Source organism: Ceratotherium simum, chromosome 30 (genome assembly GCF_057802395.1).
Source record: "Ceratotherium simum simum isolate JZ-2026a chromosome 30, ASM5780239v1, whole genome shotgun sequence".
Taxonomy (NCBI): Eukaryota; Metazoa; Chordata; class Mammalia; order Perissodactyla; family Rhinocerotidae; genus Ceratotherium; species Ceratotherium simum.
Genome location: NC_141929.1, coordinates 32,444,688 through 32,466,622, shown reverse-complemented (window position 1 = coordinate 32,466,622; position 21,935 = coordinate 32,444,688). Strand labels below are relative to the sequence as shown.

Below are 21,935 nucleotides of genomic sequence, written 5' to 3'. Positions count from 1 at the left end.
TAAGAGACTATGTTAATGTTAATAATACCACATTTAAAAGTTAACTTGCGGGGGCCGGCCTGGTGGCATAGTAGTTAAGTTCACGCACTCTGCTTCAGTGGCCCAGGTTTCACAGGTTCGGATCTGAGCGCAGACCGATGCACTGCTTATCAAGCCATGCTGTGGCAGGCGTCCCACGTATAAAGTAGAGGAAGATGGGCACAGATGTTAGCTCAGGGCTGATCTTCCTCACCAAAAAAAAAAAAAAAAAGTTGGGAATACGAGTGAATTAAAACTAGCTTTTTTCTGACTTACCATATAACAGCCTTCATGCTATGGCTTGGGCTCCTCTGGCTGGAGAACAGAGATTTCAGTTCAGAGACCTTTAAAACAGTCCTTCCAGCAAGAGTCCATTTGTTTGTCCTGTCAAGAGAAATTTTAAGTCCAGTACAATAATTATAGCATTTGTTGCTATTTTAACAGGGATGTGGAAGATCCAGAATACAAACCTGCCCCAGCTATCTTTAAAGATGATATAGAGGTATGCTTTGGATCATATTTTAAAATCTTCAATCCTAGTTATTCCATGGTTTCTTATGTTTGCTTTTTCTTTTGTGTGTTTTTCATTCACATGTTTTCATTATACACACTCCTTCTGTTCTTCAGAAGATTACCTAAGTTAGTGATCAACTTAGGTTGGCAGACATCACAAGTAATCATTCAGAATTTGCGTGATCTCCCCTTCTCGACAAGCTGGAGGCTGATTTGGACATGTGGATGAAATGGGGCTTGCCCACATGCTATACTGCTAGGAGCTAAGAAACACAGTGTCCAAGGGCAAAATCCTGAAGCAAAGAGAGAACTAGATACTAAAGGTACACAGCAACAGACAGAAACTATACCTACATAGAGAGTTTTGAAATAGAGCATGGAGCCTAGAGGAATTCTGAGCTGCTAAAGCATAATTCTAAGTGCTCTATTTATATTAAGTCAAAAAGAAGAAGAGTTGGGTTGAAATACAGAAAATAATCTGTGGAGTGGGGGAAATGATGTTAAAAACAATGAGGAGGGGCTGGCCTGGTGGCGTAGTGGTTAGGTTCACACACACTGCTTCGGCGGCCCAGGGTTCGCAGGTTCAAATCCCAGGCACAGACCTACGTACTGCTTATCAAGCCATGCTGTGGCGGTGTCCCATATATAAACTAGAGGAAGATGCACATGGATGTTAACCCAGGGCCAATCTTCCTCAGCAAAAAGAGGAGGATTGGCAACAGATGTTAGCTCAGAGTTAATCTTTCTCACACACAAAACAAGAAAAAAATGATGAAGAATTTCTATAATATTTATGAGAGCAAGGTAAAAGACTGCATGATTCTGTACCTTTCAGCCAGGGTTTGCTGGTCTTGGTAGCCACGGGACTTGGATATTGGTGCCTATATGAGGATAAGAGATGAGGCCTAGGCCCAGTGTGTGGCTGTGAGAACTGAAATCCTGTATAAAGTCAGAACCCTCAAAGGGCAGTACTTTCTGACAAACAGCACAGGGAAACAACAAGGAAATTTATCTCAGCATGGACTCTGGGTATGGGAAAAATTGTCTCCCCTGAGAATTCACAGCCATAGGCCTGCCTTCCTTTGAGTTTATGGTTTCATTCTTTTACTTCATCTGCATGGTCCCAGAACCCTCAAGCCAAAAATGTAATGTAAGAAGGGGTTCCAGGCTAGTAATACCCATGCAGTACCTGGTAAAAACAAAAAGAAAAAAAAAACGGTGAAAGAAACAACTTCAGTCAGGACCGTACTTGAGTCCTGAAGATAAAGCCCTCTGTAAAATGAGGTCAAAATCCTAAAATTTAAAATATATGAGGAACAATTTACCATGAGTGAATGTTGGCAAATACAACAAAGAACAAGATTCGACATCTAAGAACTTCTGATAATAGATCTTTTGAAATAGAAAGTAAGTAAATTGTTCAGTGATTGAAGAAAGAACCAGAAGCAAAAGAAAGATAAGATATGATTTTAAAAGACTAAGGGCATATGAAAAAGATAATTTTAGAAATGGAAAATACAGTCATTGAAATTTAAAACTCAACAAATACGTTAAGCATTCTACTGGAGAATCAGATAGATACAGCTCATGAGAAAAGAAATGATTTAAAAAATAGGTATGAGGAAGTAGATATGATACATATGCTAAAATAGATATGCTACATCCATAATGTAGCATAATGAATCAGTTTGAGCCAATCAGGAGAGAGAAACCACATAGTAATTTGAACAGGGGAAGTGTAATGTAAAGAATTACTGGCTATAATAGGGGGATTGAAGTAATGAGAGATTGGCTAGTAAAAGGTAAAGAGAACTCTAAAGAATATGGGCATAGCCTGTACTCCTAGGGCTGACATAGAGCACCCAAGAAGAGTCCCACCCCTAGCAGGGCTGAGATCTTGACCTTTTGTGGGGCGGGGGCGGGGGGGGGGCATGGCCATAGCTCACTGGATGGCAGAGAAGTTGCTGTGCAGCCACGTTGGTGCAACTTCCCGGAAATCCACCCTCTGGAACTTGCTGGAAATCTGCCCTCTAGGGTTGCAAAGGAAACTTTTCCTGGGGAAGTGTCTCACTGGAGGCACTCCACTACTAAATCACACAAGGGAGAGGTTGCTAGGGAAAGCTGCTGGCCAACAGGTGCTAAAGAAGCTGGCTGAACTGCAGGAGCTGGCACGGGGGAAGCTGCATGTGCTGTGGGAGCTGAACAAGGAAGCTCACTGAACCAGGAAGTAAAACCCCTTTCCTCCTACAGTGTCTCTCCGGCTCCCACTGCTGACAAAGCTTGACATCATACTGGCTGGCTAAGAAAAAGTATCTAAAGAGCCCAGATCTGTTTTCTCAGAGCTGGCAAAAGGTATGAGAGGCAGTAAATTTAGAGCTGAGTGGCAATAAATCAGTAGCCAGCACAATGGAAATATGAAAAACTTTTTAGAGACAAAGGATAGCATGATAATACCTGGCATATGTCTAATAGGTATTCTAGAAGGAAAGACCAGAGAGCATAAGGGAAAAGCCCTATTTTAAGAGATATCAGATGAGAATTTTTCAGACTTAATGAAAGACATGAATCCTCAGATTCAAGAACTAAAGTGAGGGGTCAGTCCAGTGACGTAGTGGTTAAGTTCACACGCTCCACTTCGGAGCTCAGGGTTCACAGGCTCGGATCCCAGGCGCGGACCTACTCACCGCTCATCAAGCCATGCTGTGTCGGCATCCCACATACGAATGAGGAAGATGGGCACTCAGGGCCCATCTTCCTCACCAAAAAAAAGAACTAAAGTGAATCTTGGCAGGATAAATAAAACTAAATCCACTGCAAGAAACATCCTAGGAAAACTAGAGATACACCAGACAAAGAGAAAGTGTAAAAGTAACCAGATAAAGACCCACCTACAAAAGAATGATGGTAATTCTAACTTTAAGTTTTTCTAAAATAACAATGGAAACTACTAGTCATTGAAACAAAATCACCAAAATTATGAACATGTTAAGTTTACTGTAATGTTGGGATACCTAATTGGAGATGCTCTGTTGACAGATAAAAATTAGATATACACCACAAACAAACTGTTTGAGGCTGAAAAAGATAAGATTTGCAGGTTGTCTAATAATCAAATATGAGAATGAATAAATTATCTGAGGGTTGGTATATAGAATGAAAAAAAAATGGTTAACAAAAACACCTAGGGCATATTTACAGTTAGAGGAAGGATGGAGGAAAAGAAACTGGCCTAAAAGTAATCATAGAAAAGGAAATAATTTTAGTAAATAATGACTGGTCTGAGTGTCAGAGGCAATAGAGAAGTGTGAAAGGTGAGAATTGAGAACAAGAAATTAAAATTTTATTTTTGCTAAATTAATCATTAAAAATTCTGTTGCAAAAGAGTTCTCTATTATAAAGAAGTTTGATTCTCTTTTCTTCTTACCTGTATCTTGACCCAATTAACCTGTGACAAATTTCTATTTTCTTTTAAAAGGATGATGTTTCCTCACCAGGAGATCTTGTTATAGCAGATGGAGGTAAATTGCACTTATTTCTTTATTTAGTAGTATTGTAAATTTACATCCTCATGATACCATGAAATCAATAAACTAATACACCTTTACAGTGTTTCAAATGTATATTAAATTTTTATAGAAGACAGCTGTAATCATGATAGCATATACTAGTTGATTGGGAATTTAACAGTATTTTCAGTTGTTGCAAATCTTTATGCAGTGACTCAGTTTTTATAGACTAGAAGGTTTGATGATTTTATGGCTTGGTTATTAAACTTATATGTGAGATTTCATCACTAGAGTGTTGATTCAATAATCCATTCAACTTCTTATTTATTCCATGTGCACTTTAGGAACCATTCTTTGTCACTCAGTTTCTACAAAACTTTTCTCTTCAGGGTCTTGCGTCTACTGCTTTCTGATACCAAAATAGAAACAGACTGTCACTAGAGTATACTCATTCCCACCTGGCGCCCAAGGGGAATAGTGCCTCACCCTCTTGTAGTTCGACTAGGAATGAAAAAGCAGTTTTTGCTTAGCACGAATGATCCACTTGATAATGGTGTATATAATTATAATATTACACCCTGGAAGTAGAGAGTTAGATCATGCACTTTATTGGGTAAATAAAAACTTAAATGTTAACAGCATTGTCATATTGAATTTTTTAAAGTATATGTTCCTCTCGAATGACTTGTAAAATGTTTTGATTCTGATTACATTGAGATAAATTTAATACAGAAAGCTTCAATTAGAAGAGTGTAGTATTCAACTTTTCATGGTTTCAGTTTGACTTTTAATTTATTTAAGTTAAGACATTGAGTATTTGCCAGCTAGTAAGATATATTAGACCTGGAAATACAAGAGTTGTATTTTCTGTGCCAGTGAAGTTCTCTTTAAATAGATAACTTTGTGGTTCTTTATTCCACTGTGACGTACTTACTGTGAGCTGCTCTTAAAGTTTGTTGTAACGTTTTTAGAGCTGTAGTTAAAGAAAACTTTTTTATGATCAGAGATTTTTGTTTTGTTTTTCACACAATCAGATTGATAGAAAAAAAATTTTTTAAGTAGGGAAGTTTTGCTGCTTTTGTAAGCTTCATTACAGTATCTGTTTAGTTTTGTTTGGTTTGGTTTGGTTTTTTAGTTTTTTTTTAGTTGACATGAGTTTCTTTAAATATAGATGGTCAACTGATGGAGGGTGATAAAATTTATTGGCCTACTCAGTCAGCGTTAACCACACGTTTGAGGCGCCTCATCACTGCATATCAGCGTACTAATAAAAACAGACAAATCCAGCAGATACAACCTACTTTCTCAGTGCCTGCCAGTGTAATGCAGCCTCTGTATGAAGAAGCCACTCTTAATCCTAAAATGGCGGCCAAGATAGAAAGACAGCAGAGGTAAGACAATAGCACTAAATTTTTAATATCTAATATCTAAATATAGTTGTTCATTCTGAAGGCTGTTAGGTTGTGCTCATTTCACTTTATGGAAAACATATATAGGCAGAGAAGTTGGTCAAAACAAAGTGCTTGATACACATATACACATACTCGCACACATATATACACAAATATGGTAAAACTAATAAAGATTATTGCATTTTATAGTTATTAGTATAGTTATTAGACATACTACATATATAGTCTTTCTTTTGTCATATTTATGAATAATGAGGTATGAAAAAACATGAAGGTGCAGAGCAAACTCAAAAATTAAATTATCAATGAAACATGTTTAAATTACATGAAATAAATTCCGTTCTATCTTATTTTACATAGTGACATTTATGAGATATAAGAATGTATGAAAGACAAGTCCATCTGTGCTTTCTCCAGAGGTTGAACCCTTGGAACTACCATGTCAAAGGGGAACACGTAATAGTCGAACTTCTTGCAAGAGACCTAGTGAAGAAGACAGGCAACATTCTCTCATCCCAAAAGCTTTCTCTTCTTAAAAAGGAGGGAGTACATGGAAAAGAGTAGGAATGTTCAGCCATAACCTGGCATCCCTATTAAACCTGGGTCCTTGGATGTTCTCTGAAAGATAAATCATCGTTCTCTTGTTTCATTTGCAGCACATTCATTGTAACCAGAATTTACTGAGTATGAAACCTAAGATTTTAGCTATCCTAGACGTAGGATAAACCCCTGTAAATAGGGTCCACTGAAACAGATAACTGTTCCAGTTATCTATCATTGCTATCATATCTGTCAACAACCCATCCCAAGATATAGTGACTTAAAACAACATCAGTTTTTTATTTCTCATGATTCTGTGGGTTGACCAGGTAGTTCTGCTTCCGTGGTGTTGATTGGAGTGCTGAGATGGGTAGAAGGTCCAAAGTGGCCGTACTCAAATGGCTGGCAGTTGGTCCTGGCTGCCAGCTGGGAGCTCATATTCTAAGAGGCAGCATTCCAAGTGGCAAAGGCAGAAGCTGCCAATTTCTTAAGGCCTAGCCTCAGCAGTTACAAAGTGTCACTTTTGTCACCCATTGTTGGTCAGAAAAGTCATGGGGCCAACCAAGACTTAAGAAAAGAGAAATAGATTGCACCTCTCAATAGGAAGAATGACAAAGAATTAGTGGCCATCTTTAATCTACCACATACATCTTCCCTCATTCTGTCAGATCTGGATTAATCGTCCTAAAATACTTTAGGTTTCTATAATGCGTAAAACTATAAAATACTACCTTATACTATAAATATGTTTGAAACGTCTTATCTTTATTCTAAAGGTAGGGTTATCATGTCCTATAATCTTGTATCCCATGCATATTTTCTCACATAATAAATATACAAAAAACTATTATTGTCTGAAGGAAAAGAAGCGTGGTTGGGTGGAGGAGTCCACTAGCATTTTAAAATGTATTTACAAAGCAGTAACCCTGGATTATACTTTAAAGTGTTAGGTACTTGAAATGTTTTAAATGTTTGTTATAGTCATTGTATTCAGCATTAATAAATATTTATTTCAGTGACCAATGTACCTTTTTTCTTTAATCTGGTTTGAAATAGATGGACGAGAAGAGAAGAAGCTGACTTTTATAGGGTTGTATCTACATTTGGAGTGGTATTTGATCCTGACAGAGGCCAGTTTGATTGGACAAAATTTAGAGCTATGGCTAGGCTACATAAGAAAACTGATGATAGTTTGGAGAAATACTTGTACGCGTTCATGTCCATGTGTCGGAGGGTTTGTCGTCTTCCTTCCAAAGAAGGTATATATAAAATTTCTTTTTTTCCTTGTTTTGGTCAAAAAAGCAAAACCACTAAAATTCCGAAATTTCCAGCTCTTTTAATTCAATACTAATTCAACATGTCAGCAGTTTTTCAGAATTGTAAATAAACTATACTTAAAGATCCCCTGTTTCTTAATCCTACTATTAAAATGAGATCTAAAGAGAATAAAGGCGTACGTTGAGTTTTGAGAAAATAGCCAGTGTTTTTATTTAGTGTTATATTTATGATTTGGGGAGGTGGAAGATAAAGGATAGCTTTTGGTAAACAGAACTAACCTATAGTTTTAGTCCATCTTAAAGGAACTGCGCTAGAGGGCTTATTTACACGAACAATAATGCAAGGAATGAGGCTTCCACTCAAAAGACATTTTAAAGAGTTTTAGTGGGAAAAAATCACCCAGTGCCTTCAGAAAAAAAAGATAACTAATAAGAAGTGCTAATGCTCAGCTAAGGAACTGTACTGGGGTGAATTTCATTGTTTTCGAAGCCCAGAGAAACAGCTCATCCTGTCAGCAGTTCCTCTCAGTAATGCTGTTAGTAGCAGCTGTCGCCATTCTTTGTTGAATATGATTTCTGACTGCTAACCCCAGTGGCTTCCTACTCCTGTTTCATAATAAACATATAAGTGGCTTATAAAAGCACTTAAATTCCATGTGGGTTTGTTTACTTGTTTTGATTTTATTTCCTAACAGATTTGTTGTCAGTCCACTGAATAGAGTAGCCAGTCACTTGATTACCCAAATACTAGATAATTCAGAGTAGATTTTAGTCTACTTGAAGGTCTATTTTAAGACCATAAATGAATTTAAAAAGACAGATAAAGCTAAGTATCGTGTCATCTATTATTTATGGTTGCTAAGAGGCCCTCATTTCTTTTTTTTTCTTAATTCCTGTCAGCAATATAAAGCTTATGTGAATAAATTCATCACTTTTGAATCCAGTTTTAAAAGAAAAGGGAAAAGGTTAATTACTAAATAATGATTGAAAAGGTAGTGTTTCCTTGTTAGCGATATGAGTGAGAAATGATCTAGAGGAAACTCAAGATCCGTTTCCGAAACTTCCTCAGTTCACAGCACCCTTAATGTCTCAGTAATTCTTCACAGCACTTGAGGCCAAAAGTTCTGTTTAACGAATAATTAGGTTCAAACAACTTAATAAGTATTTATGTCCTAACAATTTAGTAATTCTTTGAAAATATAACATAAACTGAAAGAAAAAAAAATAATACTTCTATTTCTTTGTTAAATAACCACAGTTACTTACTAATGGGATTTGTGCATCTGTTGGGCACGCCTTCCCAAATCTTGGAAGTAGAATGGATACTCTCACCCTTGTTTCCCATTCTATATTGATTTTGCATGGTCCTTGATTTTTTTATAATTTTTTATTTTGAACTACTCTTCAGCTTTCAGAAAAGTTGCAAAAACCATACGGGGAGTTTCCATATTTCCCTCACTCTGCCTCCTGTAATGCTAAAATCTTACATGACTAATTATAGTATAATTATCAGCCCAGGACATTAACTTCAGTACCATACCATTAACTAAACTAAATATCTATTCAAATCTTACCAGTTTTTCCCCTGATGTCATTTTTTGTTCCTGGGTCCCACGTTGTATTTAGTTCTTCTTTCTCCTTCGCCTCCTGCAGTCTGTAGCAGATCATCAGTTTCGTTCTTGTTTTTAACAATCTTGATACCTTTGAAAAGTATTGATCAGTTATTTTGCCATAAAGCCCTCTATTTGGATTTGTCTTGTGTTTCACGTGATTGGATTGAGGGTTATGTGTTTGGGGCAAGAGTACCACAGAAATATGTTGTGTCCTTCTCAGAACATAATATCATGGGGTTCATGATGTCAATATGTTATATTACTGATGATGTTACCCTTGATTGTTTGGCTTAAGTAGTTTATGCTGCGTTTCTCCAGTGTAAAATTGCTATCATTTCCCCTGTAGTTAACAAACATCTTGAGGAGATACTTTGAGACCATACAAATCTGGTTTCTTCTCAAACATTTGCCCATTGATTTTAGTATCCCTCAGTAAATCTTGTGTGCAACAGTTTTTATTGTGGAATTCTGCTGCAAGGAAGAACTGTTCCTTCTCCCTACTCTACTTAAATTATTCATTCATATCAATATGGACTTATGGATATTTATTTTATTATGTAGGTTATAATCCAGTACTATGATTATTCATTTTGATGTTCATATTGTTCCAAATTTGGCCATTAGGAGCTCCTTCAGGAGGTCCCTGCATTATTTCAACAAGCCCCTGTCTTTTTTGAGCACTTCCCAACTGGCAGTATTTCTGCTTGCAAAGATATGACTCCATCAAAAGGAATATAGCATGGTCTGATGTTGAAACTGAACTATCTCAAGCTAGTAGTTCATACAGTGTTTGACAAATGTGCCTGTGTTTCCCTCAAATTTTAAGAAAGCCTGTGGTGTCCTTGTGAGTTCACTGCAATGCCCTGAGTTACCTCAGTGCAGTTAGGGACGTGTGGACCTATGTTTGTTTATGGGTTTTATTTAACAGTTTTAATTTTTATTTATAAGTGAGTTCAAGTTAAGTGTTTTTCTCTTTAAGACACAGAATAGTTAAGACATAGCTCAGGGTATTTCTTAAAAGTAAATTCCTAGTTGTATTAACGTATTTACAAAATAATATTAATGTTTTACTTTCTGTAGATCCAATATTATATATTGTATGTTAAATTATTTCCAGTACTACTTCTTAAAACTTATATTTCTCCTTATTTAAAAATATTAAAAAGAAATTCTGGAAACTATACAATGATATTGGGTTAGAGGTACATTTTAGAAGTTGCATTATTTGTTTTAAATCTGTAATGAAGTATTTTTATTTTATTTTTTTTCCCCCAAAGCCCCAGTAGATAGTTGTATGTCATAGTTGCACAGCCTTCTAGCTGCTATATGTGGGACACGGCCTCATCGTGGCCGGAGAAGCGGTGCGTTGGTGCACGCCCGGGATCCGAACCTGGGCCGCCAGCAGCGGAGCACGTGCACTTAACCGCTAAGCCACGGGGCTGGCCCTGTAATGAAGTATTTTTGAGGTTAATATTTTTGTTCTTGTTTTAATGTAGAATTCGTGGATCCAAATATTTTTATCCAGCCAATCACAGAAGAACGTGCCTCTAGGACTTTGTATCGCATTGAACTTCTAAGGAAAGTACGGGAGCAGGCCCTCCGACATCCACAATTATTTGAACGCTTGAAGCTTTGCCATCCAAATCCAGACTTACCTGTCTGGTGGGAGTGTGGCCCTCATGATAGGGACTTGCTTATTGGAGCTGCTAAACACGGGGTGAGCCGAACAGACTATCACATTCTTCGTGATCCTGAACTGTCATTTATGGCAGCTCAAAGGAATTACAGTCAAAGTAAGATGGCTCATTCAAGGACCTCTACTCCACTTTTACAGCAATATCAAGTAGCACTTTCTGCTTCTCCTCTTACCTCTCTACCTAGGCTTCTAGATGCTAAAGGTATTATTCTAGAGGACATGAAAGTTAAAAGTGAAAACCTTAAAGAGGAGCCTCAATCTTCTGAAGAAGAATCTATGTCTTCTGAGGAAACCAGGACACTAATAAAGTCTGAGCCTGTAAGTCCAAAGAATGGTATTTTACCACAGGCTACTGGAGACCAGAAATCTGGTGGAAAAAGTGAAACAGACAGACGCATGGTTGCAGCCAGAACAGAACCCCTAACTCCAAACCCAGCTTCTAAGAAACAGCGAGTCCACAAAAGAGGATCAGAATCTAGTTCTGATTCTGACTCGGATTCTGAGAGATCATCTTGTTCTTCCAGATCATCTTCATCCTCGTCTTCCTCCTCCTCTTGTTCCCACTCTCGATCAGGCTCTAGTTCTTCTTCATCCTCCTCTTGTTCTTCAGCATCATCTTCATCTTCATCTTCGTCCTCGTCCTCCTCCTCCTCCTCCTCTTCGTCTTCGTCAGAAGAGAGTGACAGTGAAGAAGAGGAAGTCCAAAAGCGAGGTATATGCATAAAATGCTTTTGCTGTTTTAAGACCACATTTCAAGAGAAAATGAAAAGAATTGATTCAAATAACTTAAGTATGTTTAAAATTAGTATCTTAAATTTTATGTTTACAGATTTTCTTAAGCACTGTTGAAAAGGAAACTAGAATTACTGGTATACGCTCCCCATTCAGTATTCAAGGCATATGGCAAAATGGGTTAGTCAAACAGAGGAATTAGAGATTTTACACATAATTTTATTTCTTTGTGATTTCTTTAAATTTAGTATTATGTTGTCCTGGAACAAGTTGATCAGTGAACAAGTAAAGATAATATTTTATAACAGCCACCAGGATTCTTAGATTAAGCAGTCATACCAGCAAGAGTATCATAGGCCCTGCTTGGCAGCTACCTACTCAGAAAGATAAGCACAGGAACTGCAGCTCATCAGCAGAGCAGTGTTAGAGGGTCCTGTTCTGCAGCTGTCGTTGCAGCAGTCCAGCAGTTCAGGCGCAAGGACGTGAGTCAGTATCAAGTGGGCGCAGGAGCCACTCTAGCTTCAAGAGCCTCTTACCCCACAGGAGCCAGAATCTCCTGTAACAACTCCACAGGCATAACTTTCAGGGTGGCCACAAGGACATGCCCCATTGTAAGAGTCCCCTCCTTAGAGAATTATAGTATCCCCATCAGGTATTTATGGTCCTCCCAGTCCAGGTGCAGTCTTAATCAGTTTATCTATTTCCAGGTAAACAGACCCCAGAGAGTTAACTGAGGGTCAGATTTTCATGCAGAAAGGGATGTTTTGTTAACTCTTTGTCCTCAAACTCCTTAATGCTATTTATTTTGCTTTTATGCTAATTTTAAAAATAATGAGTACTTTATTGTATTGCAAGTGAATTTTTTCCTTTTTTACCGTTTTTTTCCTTCTAACTTTTGCATTTTCAAATATATCTGAATAGGGGCCGACCCTGTGGCATAGCGGTTAAGTGTGCACACTCCGCTGCTGGCGGCCTGGGTTCGGATCCCAGGCGTGCACCCATGCGCTGCTTGTCGAGCCATGCTGTGGCAGCGCCCCATATAAAGTAGAGGAAGATGGGCACAGATGTTAGCCCAGGGCCAGTCTTCCTCAGCAAAAAAGAGGAGGAGGATTGGCATCGGATGTTAGCTCAGGGCTAATCTTCCTCACACACACACAAAAAATATATATATATATATCTGAATAACTGTATGAGATTTGCAAAGTATATGTAAAATTGTTTTATGTAGTCTTTTTTAACAGTTATAATTTTTCTTAGGTGAAGGTACCCCTCACATGAAAGCCTATGATGAAGAAAGCGTTGCATCACTGAGCACTACCCAGGATGAGACCCAGGATAGTTTCCAGATAAACAACGGGACACCAGAGTCTGCTTATATCTTACAAGGTGGATACATGTTGGCAGCTTCATACTGGCCAAAGGTAAATGAATAATTTCTTGCTGGAAATTAGACTAGTACAAGAGTACTTACCTTTAGGAGTGAGGTTGGGAAATGGAGGAATGGAGAACTCTCTACTCTTTTATATACTTCTGAGTTGTTTGAATTTTCTACAGGGAACCTGTATTACTTTTGTAATTATAAAAACAAAAGAATGGAAAAATATCTTTAGAATACTTTTGAATTTCACCAATGGGAATTTGTACTTGAATAACTTCTTACAGAATTGTAATATGTGTGTGAGAATGTGTACGCATACCAAATACACATATGTTGTACCGGGGTTAAATCCATCAGGGCTCTGAGCCATTTGATCTCCAAAGGTCTGGCCTAATTAATAAAATTACACTTTGACGTTGCATGCTTTTCCAGGATCGTGTGATGATTAACCGGTTGGACAGTATTTGTCAAACAGTTCTGAAAGGGAAGTGGCCTTCAGCTAGAAGAAGTTATGATGCCAACACAGTGGCTTCTTTCTATACCACAAAACTGCTGGACAGCCCTGGCGCAGCTACAGAACACAGCGAGCCCAGTGTGCCCACTCCTCCAGGTGCCGGTGTTAAAGAAGAACATGATCAGTCAACACAGATGTCAAAGGTGAAGAAGCATGTACGAGAAAAGGAGTTTACAGTGAAAATCAAAGACGTATGTTTACTTTTATTGCCCTAGGACCTGATTGCGATTGCGGTGTGCAGCATGCTTTTCCTGCAAATGGCTGCCTGCTCTTACTCTTACTTCCTTCACATACTTGTTTTCTGGTTTTGGATTGTTTTCTTTTTGATATCCAGGTTATTAAACTTGAATATTCTACTAGAGGGATCATCATTAAATATGTTTCTCTACCTATACTTCTGAAAATAGTCCTTCTGCTGATCAAGATGCTTTCATAAAACAGTCTCATTGTTTTGGTTCTTTTATATAATATTTAAATGGTATGTCAGTGCACTTTCTGTTTTAAACATTTAACATGCCCTATTATCAGTAACATTTCATTTTTCAGTATGATTTTTGAAGCTAAATTGATCATTCGGTATCTATAACATGGGTAATATCCTCGAAAATTTTATGTCACATGAATAATGTTTGCAGAGACGTATGTCCAAAGCTGAAAGTGTTAAAATGTACTAATCACATAAAAAACTTTGTTTTGTTCAGAAAATTGTATAGTACCTGGATTCTTTTTCATTTAAGATACAAATTTTAATATTCATTATAGAAATTGATTAAATGTTTTCTTCAGTTGATTTATGAACAAAAAGAGAACTTGATTAATGTTTCAGGGTTTTTACTTCACTTTTTCTAAGTAAAAAATTTCTCTTGGTATCCTGCAATGAGATTTTTTTAATTGTTTCTTTCTTAATAATGGTGTTTGTTGAACAGGAAGGTGGTTTGAAGTTGACATTTCAGAAGCAAGGACCTGCTCAGAAAAGACCATTCGACAGTGAAGATGGTGCCCTGGGGCAGCAGCAGTACCTCACTCGACTTCGGGAGCTTCAGAGTGCATCAGAGACCAGCCTCGCCAATTTTCCAAAATCTATGCCAGTGTCAGGTAAATATGCTAATAATTGCCTTACCATGAAATATCCCCTGTCAATTCCAAATCCTCTTTTATTTACTCTTGTAAATAAATAAAAATTCATTTGTCCTTTAATGTTGGGACTTCTCTTAAGTCTGTAAAGTAATCCATATAATTTTCAATATAAACAAATATTTATTCAACTTTTAATATGACATTTTAAAGCGTAGAGGATAATTTAATTCGGAGGGCTTGAATATTTGGGTAGAAATACCATTTTGTCAAGTAGCTTTATACAGACAGAAGTTGAAACAGCATTTCAACATGAAAGCAAATTGTAAATTTAAAGACAAACACCTAAATCACAAATTAATGGTGATTGGTAGAGGGGGTTAAAATGAGACGTTTTAGAAAGACTTTAGAGATAGTATAGTCCAGGCATCTACAGGATATAGGAATTGTTTATGACTAATCCTGGAAAGATACTCCTTCATTCGCATGGAACACTTGCAGGAACAAGATTGTTACTACCTTAAACAACCCTTTTTATTATTCAGTAGCTCTAATTATCACAAAATTCCTTCTTGTTTGGAAGCAAATTTTCCGTGCGATTGGTTCTTCTCACTGATGGAAGTTCTATCTTTAAAGTCGTCACAGAATTAACCTATTCCTGTCTACATGATTAGCTTAACATCTTGAAAGCAATGATCATATCTCCCCTTGAGACTATCTGTATTTCTTCTAACCTTTTGGCAATTTGAATCAACAAGTATTTATTAAATACCGAGTTGGTGCCATGTGTTATATGCTTTGTTTTGTTTATCTTGGTTTAGCTGTACTTTAATTTGTCTGTGTTCCTCATAAATATGGTGTTAAGAATTGAGAATTTTACTGAAGATCAACAGAGGCTCAATGTGTGGACCACACATACTAATCTTTAAAAATGCAAATTTTCAAATATAGCAGATGAATGATTGAATTTCCTTTATACCTTCCATTTGCATAAGGCTAAGGACTCTGTTTCAATATTCTACTAAATCTGGTTTGCCATGCAATACTTGGAAACATTTCAAAACTCCTATTGTGCACATGTGTACATGTGCACAGTTTGTGGAATTTCTACAGTTTGGGGAAATAATACTTTATTTTAAGTGTTAAGTTGATTACTATTTTTAATTGCTGATATTTCCACTTTTTAATTATAAATTATAAATTAATGAAAGTCATTAGCATCCCTTTGGCCTCTTATGGATTCATTAACCATTCATTGTAATTCTCCAATTACTGGACTTTCGGACGTGTATGAATTGCAGTTAAAATAGGAATCAGCCATACTTCTGTTACTATTACTGAAGTATAAATCCCCTAAATTGTGCTTTACAATGACGGTGTTGTTATTAAGGGGCTCTTTTTGTCATGAGAGAAGGCAAACAGATGGGGAAGATAAGCTGTGGGCTTTTTTGCCCAGGCTGAGTGAGGTTTAATAATACCACTGCTCATACCCTAGTAACTCCACTATAAAATGGGATTGATACTTCTATCTGAACAGCTCTTGCAGCTGAGGATAGTACAGCCTTCACCTCTAAGCAATTCTTTGGTAAATAATACTGTTTTTAATAGTAGCAATAGTAATTGTAACACTAATAAGCAGCTGTATAAACTATTAAGTCTCAAACATTGAAGCTAGATGGAGTTATTATCTAAGCATTCTATCTCATCCATCTTAATAATTGCAAATGTGAAATCTAGATCTGTCTTCCTATATGACTCTTAGGAAATCTGTTAACATTTTTGAGCCTTACTTTTCTTGTTTGTGAAATGAGAGGTTGGGGAGAGGGGAGAGGTAGTATGTTAGGTGGATTAAATAATATATGTAAAGTGGCTGATACGGAGCTTGGCACATAATTAGATGCTAAACAGATGTTAAAATTTGGTACTCACAGGTTTTAGAATTAGATGCCAAGCACATGCTAGTACTATAATTCTTAATATTCCAAGGCTTAGGCCCTTTTTATGTTTATATGGGTACCCCCTGAATTTTATCTGATAGCTTAAAGATACAGAATATAATGTAATTTAATTAATGAAGAATAGTAAAATGGCATAAATTGTAACAAGAGGACAAAACTAAAGAGCCCATTCCAGAAACTACCTGGAATAGTGAACAAATGATGGTAGAGCCAAACAGCCTGAGGTTGAAGGCTGACATTTACCAGCTGTTGTGACATTGGCCCATGACTTAATGTTTCTGATCTCATTGTAAAATGGGCTTAATAATACCTCTGTGGTTTTGTTTCATTTTGTTTTTGATGATTTAAGAAAACAGTTATAAAACATAGTCCAGGGCCGGCCCGGTGGCATAGCAGTTAAGTTCGTGCTCTCTGCTTCAGCAGCCTGGGGTTTGCAGGTTCGGATCCCGGGCATGGACTGACGCACTGCTTGTCAAGCCGTGCTGTGGCGGCGTCCTATGTAAAGTAGAGAAAGATGAGTGCAGATGTTAGCCCAGGGCAAATCTTCCCCAGCAAAAAGAGGAGGATTGGCAACGGATGTTAGCTCAGGGCTGATCTTCCTCAAAAAATAAAACAAAAAACATGTAGTCTAGTGTATGGCACCTAGCAGGCATTCAGTAGAAACAATTTTTAATATTGTTATAATTACATCTAAGGTAAAGACAACACAGACTTTATAGAGTAGAATAGGTTAAATTTTCCATTTTGGATTCTAGCTTAAAATAAATCAATATTGTTTATAAAAATTACTCAGAAATAAGTCAAAGTACCTCATTTTTAAAAAAAGAAGTCAAGGTAGAATATAAGTGGCCAAATAGGATATGTTTATAAATGTACACTTTGGTGTGTATACAAATGTTTTTCCATAAATAATTATATTAAGTACTTTTCTTTTTTATTATAGCACTGGGATAGCAGTAAAGGGAAAGTAAAAGAAACGTAAGACACTCTCCCTGCCTTCCAGTTGCTTAATAGACTAGACCTACATGTTAAAATGTTAGACAGTACATTAAAAAACAAGGTAATATGTTTTGCTGACCAGAGCATTATAGTTAATAAATATTGGAACAGAGGGAAGTCACTGCTGTCTAGAAACTTAGGCAAAGTCCTGTGGAAGATGCAAAATTGAACAGAATTTATAAGAAGATTAGATAATGGTCTTTCTGGAACATGACATTGATAGGAGAGGTGGAAGAAGGGCAAGGAATAGCATGATCCAGAGACTTGATGTCAGGAAAATTATATGGTTTTGGGTTGAGACAGACCTAACTAGTCTGTAAATTCTTACTGTAGAGATGTTTGTATAAGATCAGAGCCTGCTTTTTAAAAGTGATACTTTAGGAAAGTTATTTTCTTTTAGTTACAGTTAAAATGTACTATATAGTTGAAAGGATTTTCAAATCATATTCATAATTTTTGTTAATCTGATTATAATGAAATTCACTATGTGATTAATGAAAGCTTTTCTTTTTTTTGATAATGTTTGTCACATTCCTATGGTGCTTTCATATGCAAAAATGATTTTTAACCATTGTGATTAGTTATTCCTTACCATATGAATTAATATATCTCTTTGAAACTGAGATGTAACAAAGGTAAGTGACTTCCATAAGGTTACAGGTAGCCAAAGGGCAACTCCTTATTCAGGGATACACAGGACTTGCTCAGTTTTCCTTGAATGTTTGAAAATGCATTTCTCCACTACAAGCTGTGAACTATTTTAAACAAACATCTCATCCTCAATAATATTTTCTTTTAATGAAAGAGTTTTACATTATGTACTCTTTGAGGACAAGAACTGTGTCTTACTCATCTTTGAACCATCATAGTACCTTGTACATAGCTATTGGGAAAAAAAGGCTGAATTCATGGAACTGTTTCATTCATACCTCTTACAAACATTTTTATTGAGTGCGTACTGAAGTGAGGAATGAGAAAGATAGTTTAATTTGGCAACTCAAAAGTTAGTGATGATCATAAAGAAAATACCTTAATTGAAATTGAGAATTGAGTTGGGAAATTGAGGAAATTGAGGTCATGAAAAAGAGGAGCACAATAGAGACCAACCTTTCAAAAGTTTTGAAAGTTATAAAAAGGCTGAAAGAAGTTTATTTTTTGTTTGTTTGAGTTAGGCCATGTTTTTAAGTTGAGGAGAAGAATCTAATGTACAATAAGATATTTTGGAGGCCAGCCCGGTGGCGCCGCGGTTAAGTGCTCGTGCTCTGCTTCGGCGGCCTGGGGTTCGCAGGTTCAGATCTCGGGTGCGCACCAATGCACCGCTTGTCAAGCCATGCTGGGGCAGCGTCCAGTATAAAATAGAGGAAGATGGGGGTGGATGTTAGCCCAGGGCCAGTCTTCCTCAGCAAAAAGAGGAGGATTGTCAACAGATGTTAGCTCAGAGCTAATCTTCCTCACAAAAAAAAAAAAAAGATATTTTGGCACAAGAAAGCAAAGATAATTGATAAAACAAGCTTTTAGAAAAAGTAGGAATAAATGGATCCAAAGAAAGGGGGAAGGTTTGTCTTGTACATGAGGAAGGCATGCTTCTTCCTGTGAGAGGGGAAGGAAGAGAAGATGTGTGAGTGTCAGGGGAAAAAAATTGAGGAGACAAGTCAAAAGTTGAAGTGGCCCTAGATTAGAATTCTCCAAGTTTTTAAATGAGAAATGGGAGTATTGTTTTTAGTCCAAGAATTGCTTGATTTAGGGTTTGTAAAATAAGAACTAAGACTTCCATCTATTTAGAAAAGTGATTGCTTTTAATTTAAGAACTAGATTTTTATCACTGTTTTGCATTTTTAATTTGATTAGGTACTTCCATTCAATCAACCCTTGGTGCCAATGGAGTTATATTAGACAACCAGCCTATAGTCAAAAAAAGGCGGGGAAGGAGGAAGAATGTAGAAGGTGTTGACATCCTCTTTTTTAACAGAAATAAACCACCTAATCATGTAAGTAAAACAATACTTAAACACTACTGATCCTTGAGTCCAAAATTCAATCCTAGTAAATATACATATTGCTATTTTGTAGAATAATATAATTAGGAAATTAGAAGTATAATATAGTTTTAGATTGTATCTCAGTAGAATCCAGGACTGGCCAAGATTCAGGAACATTGTAAATCTGAAAGATTTAGCAGAATTTTAAACAACTTTTTTTTTCCTCCTCAAAAAGAATTCCTTTATTGGACCAAAATTAGAACAATAAATAAAGGATGGAAATAAAAGTTCATTTGGTGTTTTTCTACAGGTTACTTTAGGCTTAACCACCTCACAGATTTCTGCAGGGATAAATCCAGCACTATCCTATACTCAGCCTCAAGGAATTCCTGATACAGAAAGTCCGGTTCCAGTTATTAATCTTAAAGATGGGACAAGACTTGCAGGCGACGATGCACCGAAGAGAAAGGATTTGGAAAAATGGCTTAAGGAGCACCCAGGTTATGTGGAAGATTTAGGAGCTTTTATTCCTGTAGGTGATACCTTACAAATCTTGGTATATTTTATTTCTATAATTCATCAAACCTATAATGATGAAACATAAGTTTTCACCCACTTATGTTAAATATGTGTTCTGCCCAAGATTTAGGAAAATTAACAGAAAAAAAATTACCATCTTTTCCATGATACAATGCAGTGTCATTTTCCATTTTTCCATTCTGCATTCAACATGTGTTTAATAATAAAAATCATCTCCGATATACAGAGTACTATGTTAGACCCGATGAAGGGTTGTAAAGATATAAAACTTCCAATTATTTCTCTAAAGGAATTTATTTTAAAATAATAATAATGATCATAGTAAATGCTTATTGAGACTTAGTGTGTGCCTGGCATAATACCTAATACCTAACATGCATTATCTCATTTAACACAACTTCATCAGAATGGAATTGTTATAACTATTTTATAGATAAAGAAATTGAAACACTGAAATTTTAAGTAAATAGTCAAAGGCCACACAGCTAATGTCTTAAATTCAGTGTCCAAACTACTACTCTTAAGCTTCCTTCAGCTTATGAGAATACAGCTTCTGTCTCTCCAGATGCACAGTGAGTTTACATTAATCAAAGATGAGAATTACTATATTTCATTTGCATTTTCCTTATCCTGTGAAATATTTTCTAATCACTGTCTTATGGGCATGTGGCTTTCTTGCTCATAGAAATCTGTTATTACATTTTGCAATTCTTTACTATCAGATGCTGATGTACCAAATTTTGTGTCAGTCTCCCTTGACATTTCTGTATACTTTATAAGGTAAAAGAGTAAAGGCATGTCCTCTATACAGTGAAGTTAGCAGACCTGTTCTTTCTGCCTCAGTTATGAAGATTAAATGGATAATTAAATGAAGCTGCCTACTACTCTGTGAGCTTCTTAAGGACTATAGCCTATTCACCTTTGTATCCCCAGCACTTAGCACATAATTCCTGATACATAGACTAGTATCTATCTCCCTGTAAATATTTATTGAGTCAGTGATTAAAAAATTAAAATCTTCTGAAGACTAAAAAGTGCTATATAAAGGTAAAGTGAATCTTACTTTATTAACAGAAAAAAATTAATTACCTTGTTATTTTTTCATGAAAAGGAACAACAAAAGGTCTACTCTATAGAATGGGACTGTATCTGTAATATATATTTTTATATATTTGTATCTGTAATATATGTTCAGTCCAGTATTTTACATTCCTATTATTGTCACCAGGAGATAACCTGGTAATCTAAAACAGAGAGCCTAAATCTTGGCTCTTGAATGCCTTTCATATCCTTAGTTTTCTCAAAGGGTGCCATAAATTCTCAAATAAATTTTTATTTAATTCCTTTTGATTAAATAGAATAAATATGGTGGGCAATCATAGAATGAATATTGCACTTCTTAAAAAGAATGAAAATCATTAGTTTAACCCTATAACTTCTTAACGTGTTAGAAAATAACATTCGTTTATTCAGTCAATAAATTTTTATTTAACTGCTGTGTGCTAGTTACTATTTTGAGGGATTGAGGATAAACAGTGAACAGTATAAAGTTCTTGCCTTTGTGGCCCTTACACTGTAGTCTCTGAAGAATTCTCGTACCTTGCTCTTATTACTGCAAAGGAATCTTTATTAATTTTTTTTTTTACTTATAGCCATTCATTGTTTTCACTGCAAATAAACCTTTTATCATGTTTTATATAACTTTATTAATATTTTAAAACATTTTTAAAAGCATTTGTTGCAGTGAAGAATTATGAAATAATAATTAGTTTGATTTCCCAAGGATGCTTTACATTAATGATTTCTTGGATCTCACGCTCTATTGTGGTATTTCTATAACCAAATAATATAACATGGTATATATACTATAACAGAGATATGTATAAAATGCCATGAAAACAGATAAAAAATAATTAGTCTAGCTGGGCAGAGTAAAGTATCTGGGGAAAGACAGAAAAAACAGTGCTGACATATGACTAGTGGATGATGAAAGAATAAGGAGGCATTTGACCAGGTTAACACAAGAGGAGAGTATTTTAGGCATTTAGGATGTTTAGGCATAGAACAGTTATGAAGAGAGTTAAAAGAGGATAGGACTTTAAGACATTTCATAAAACAGTGACTAGTCTGATATTCCAGTGTATATGAGGGAATGAGTGGGGTAATAGTAACTGGATAGAAAAGGT

The 21,935-nt window shown here is 36.2% G+C and overlaps 1 protein-coding gene across 13 annotated transcripts in view; it reads left to right on the top strand.

The window, feature by feature from the left end:
• The window catches only part of CHD9 (chromodomain helicase DNA binding protein 9), a 226,719-nt gene that overhangs the window by 194,799 nt on the left and 9,985 nt on the right, over positions 1 to 21,935 (top strand). For 10 of the 13 annotated variants that reach the window (XM_087420261.1, XM_087420262.1, XM_087420263.1 and 7 more), the window contains 10 exons: positions 463 to 520; positions 4,007 to 4,049; positions 5,209 to 5,428; positions 7,046 to 7,248; positions 10,376 to 11,287; positions 12,565 to 12,728; positions 13,118 to 13,390; positions 14,126 to 14,294; positions 19,079 to 19,218; positions 19,520 to 19,741. In XM_087420261.1, the coding sequence (XP_087276387.1) occupies positions 463 to 520; positions 4,007 to 4,049; positions 5,209 to 5,428; positions 7,046 to 7,248; positions 10,376 to 11,287; positions 12,565 to 12,728; positions 13,118 to 13,390; positions 14,126 to 14,294; positions 19,079 to 19,218; positions 19,520 to 19,741 (2,404 nt within the window). The remainder of the gene's footprint in view (positions 1 to 462; positions 521 to 4,006; positions 4,050 to 5,208; positions 5,429 to 7,045; positions 7,249 to 10,375; positions 11,288 to 12,564; positions 12,729 to 13,117; positions 13,391 to 14,125; positions 14,295 to 19,078; positions 19,219 to 19,519; positions 19,742 to 21,935) is intronic. The other 3 variants (XM_014788389.2, XM_087420265.1, XM_087420264.1) reach the window with 2 other exon arrangements.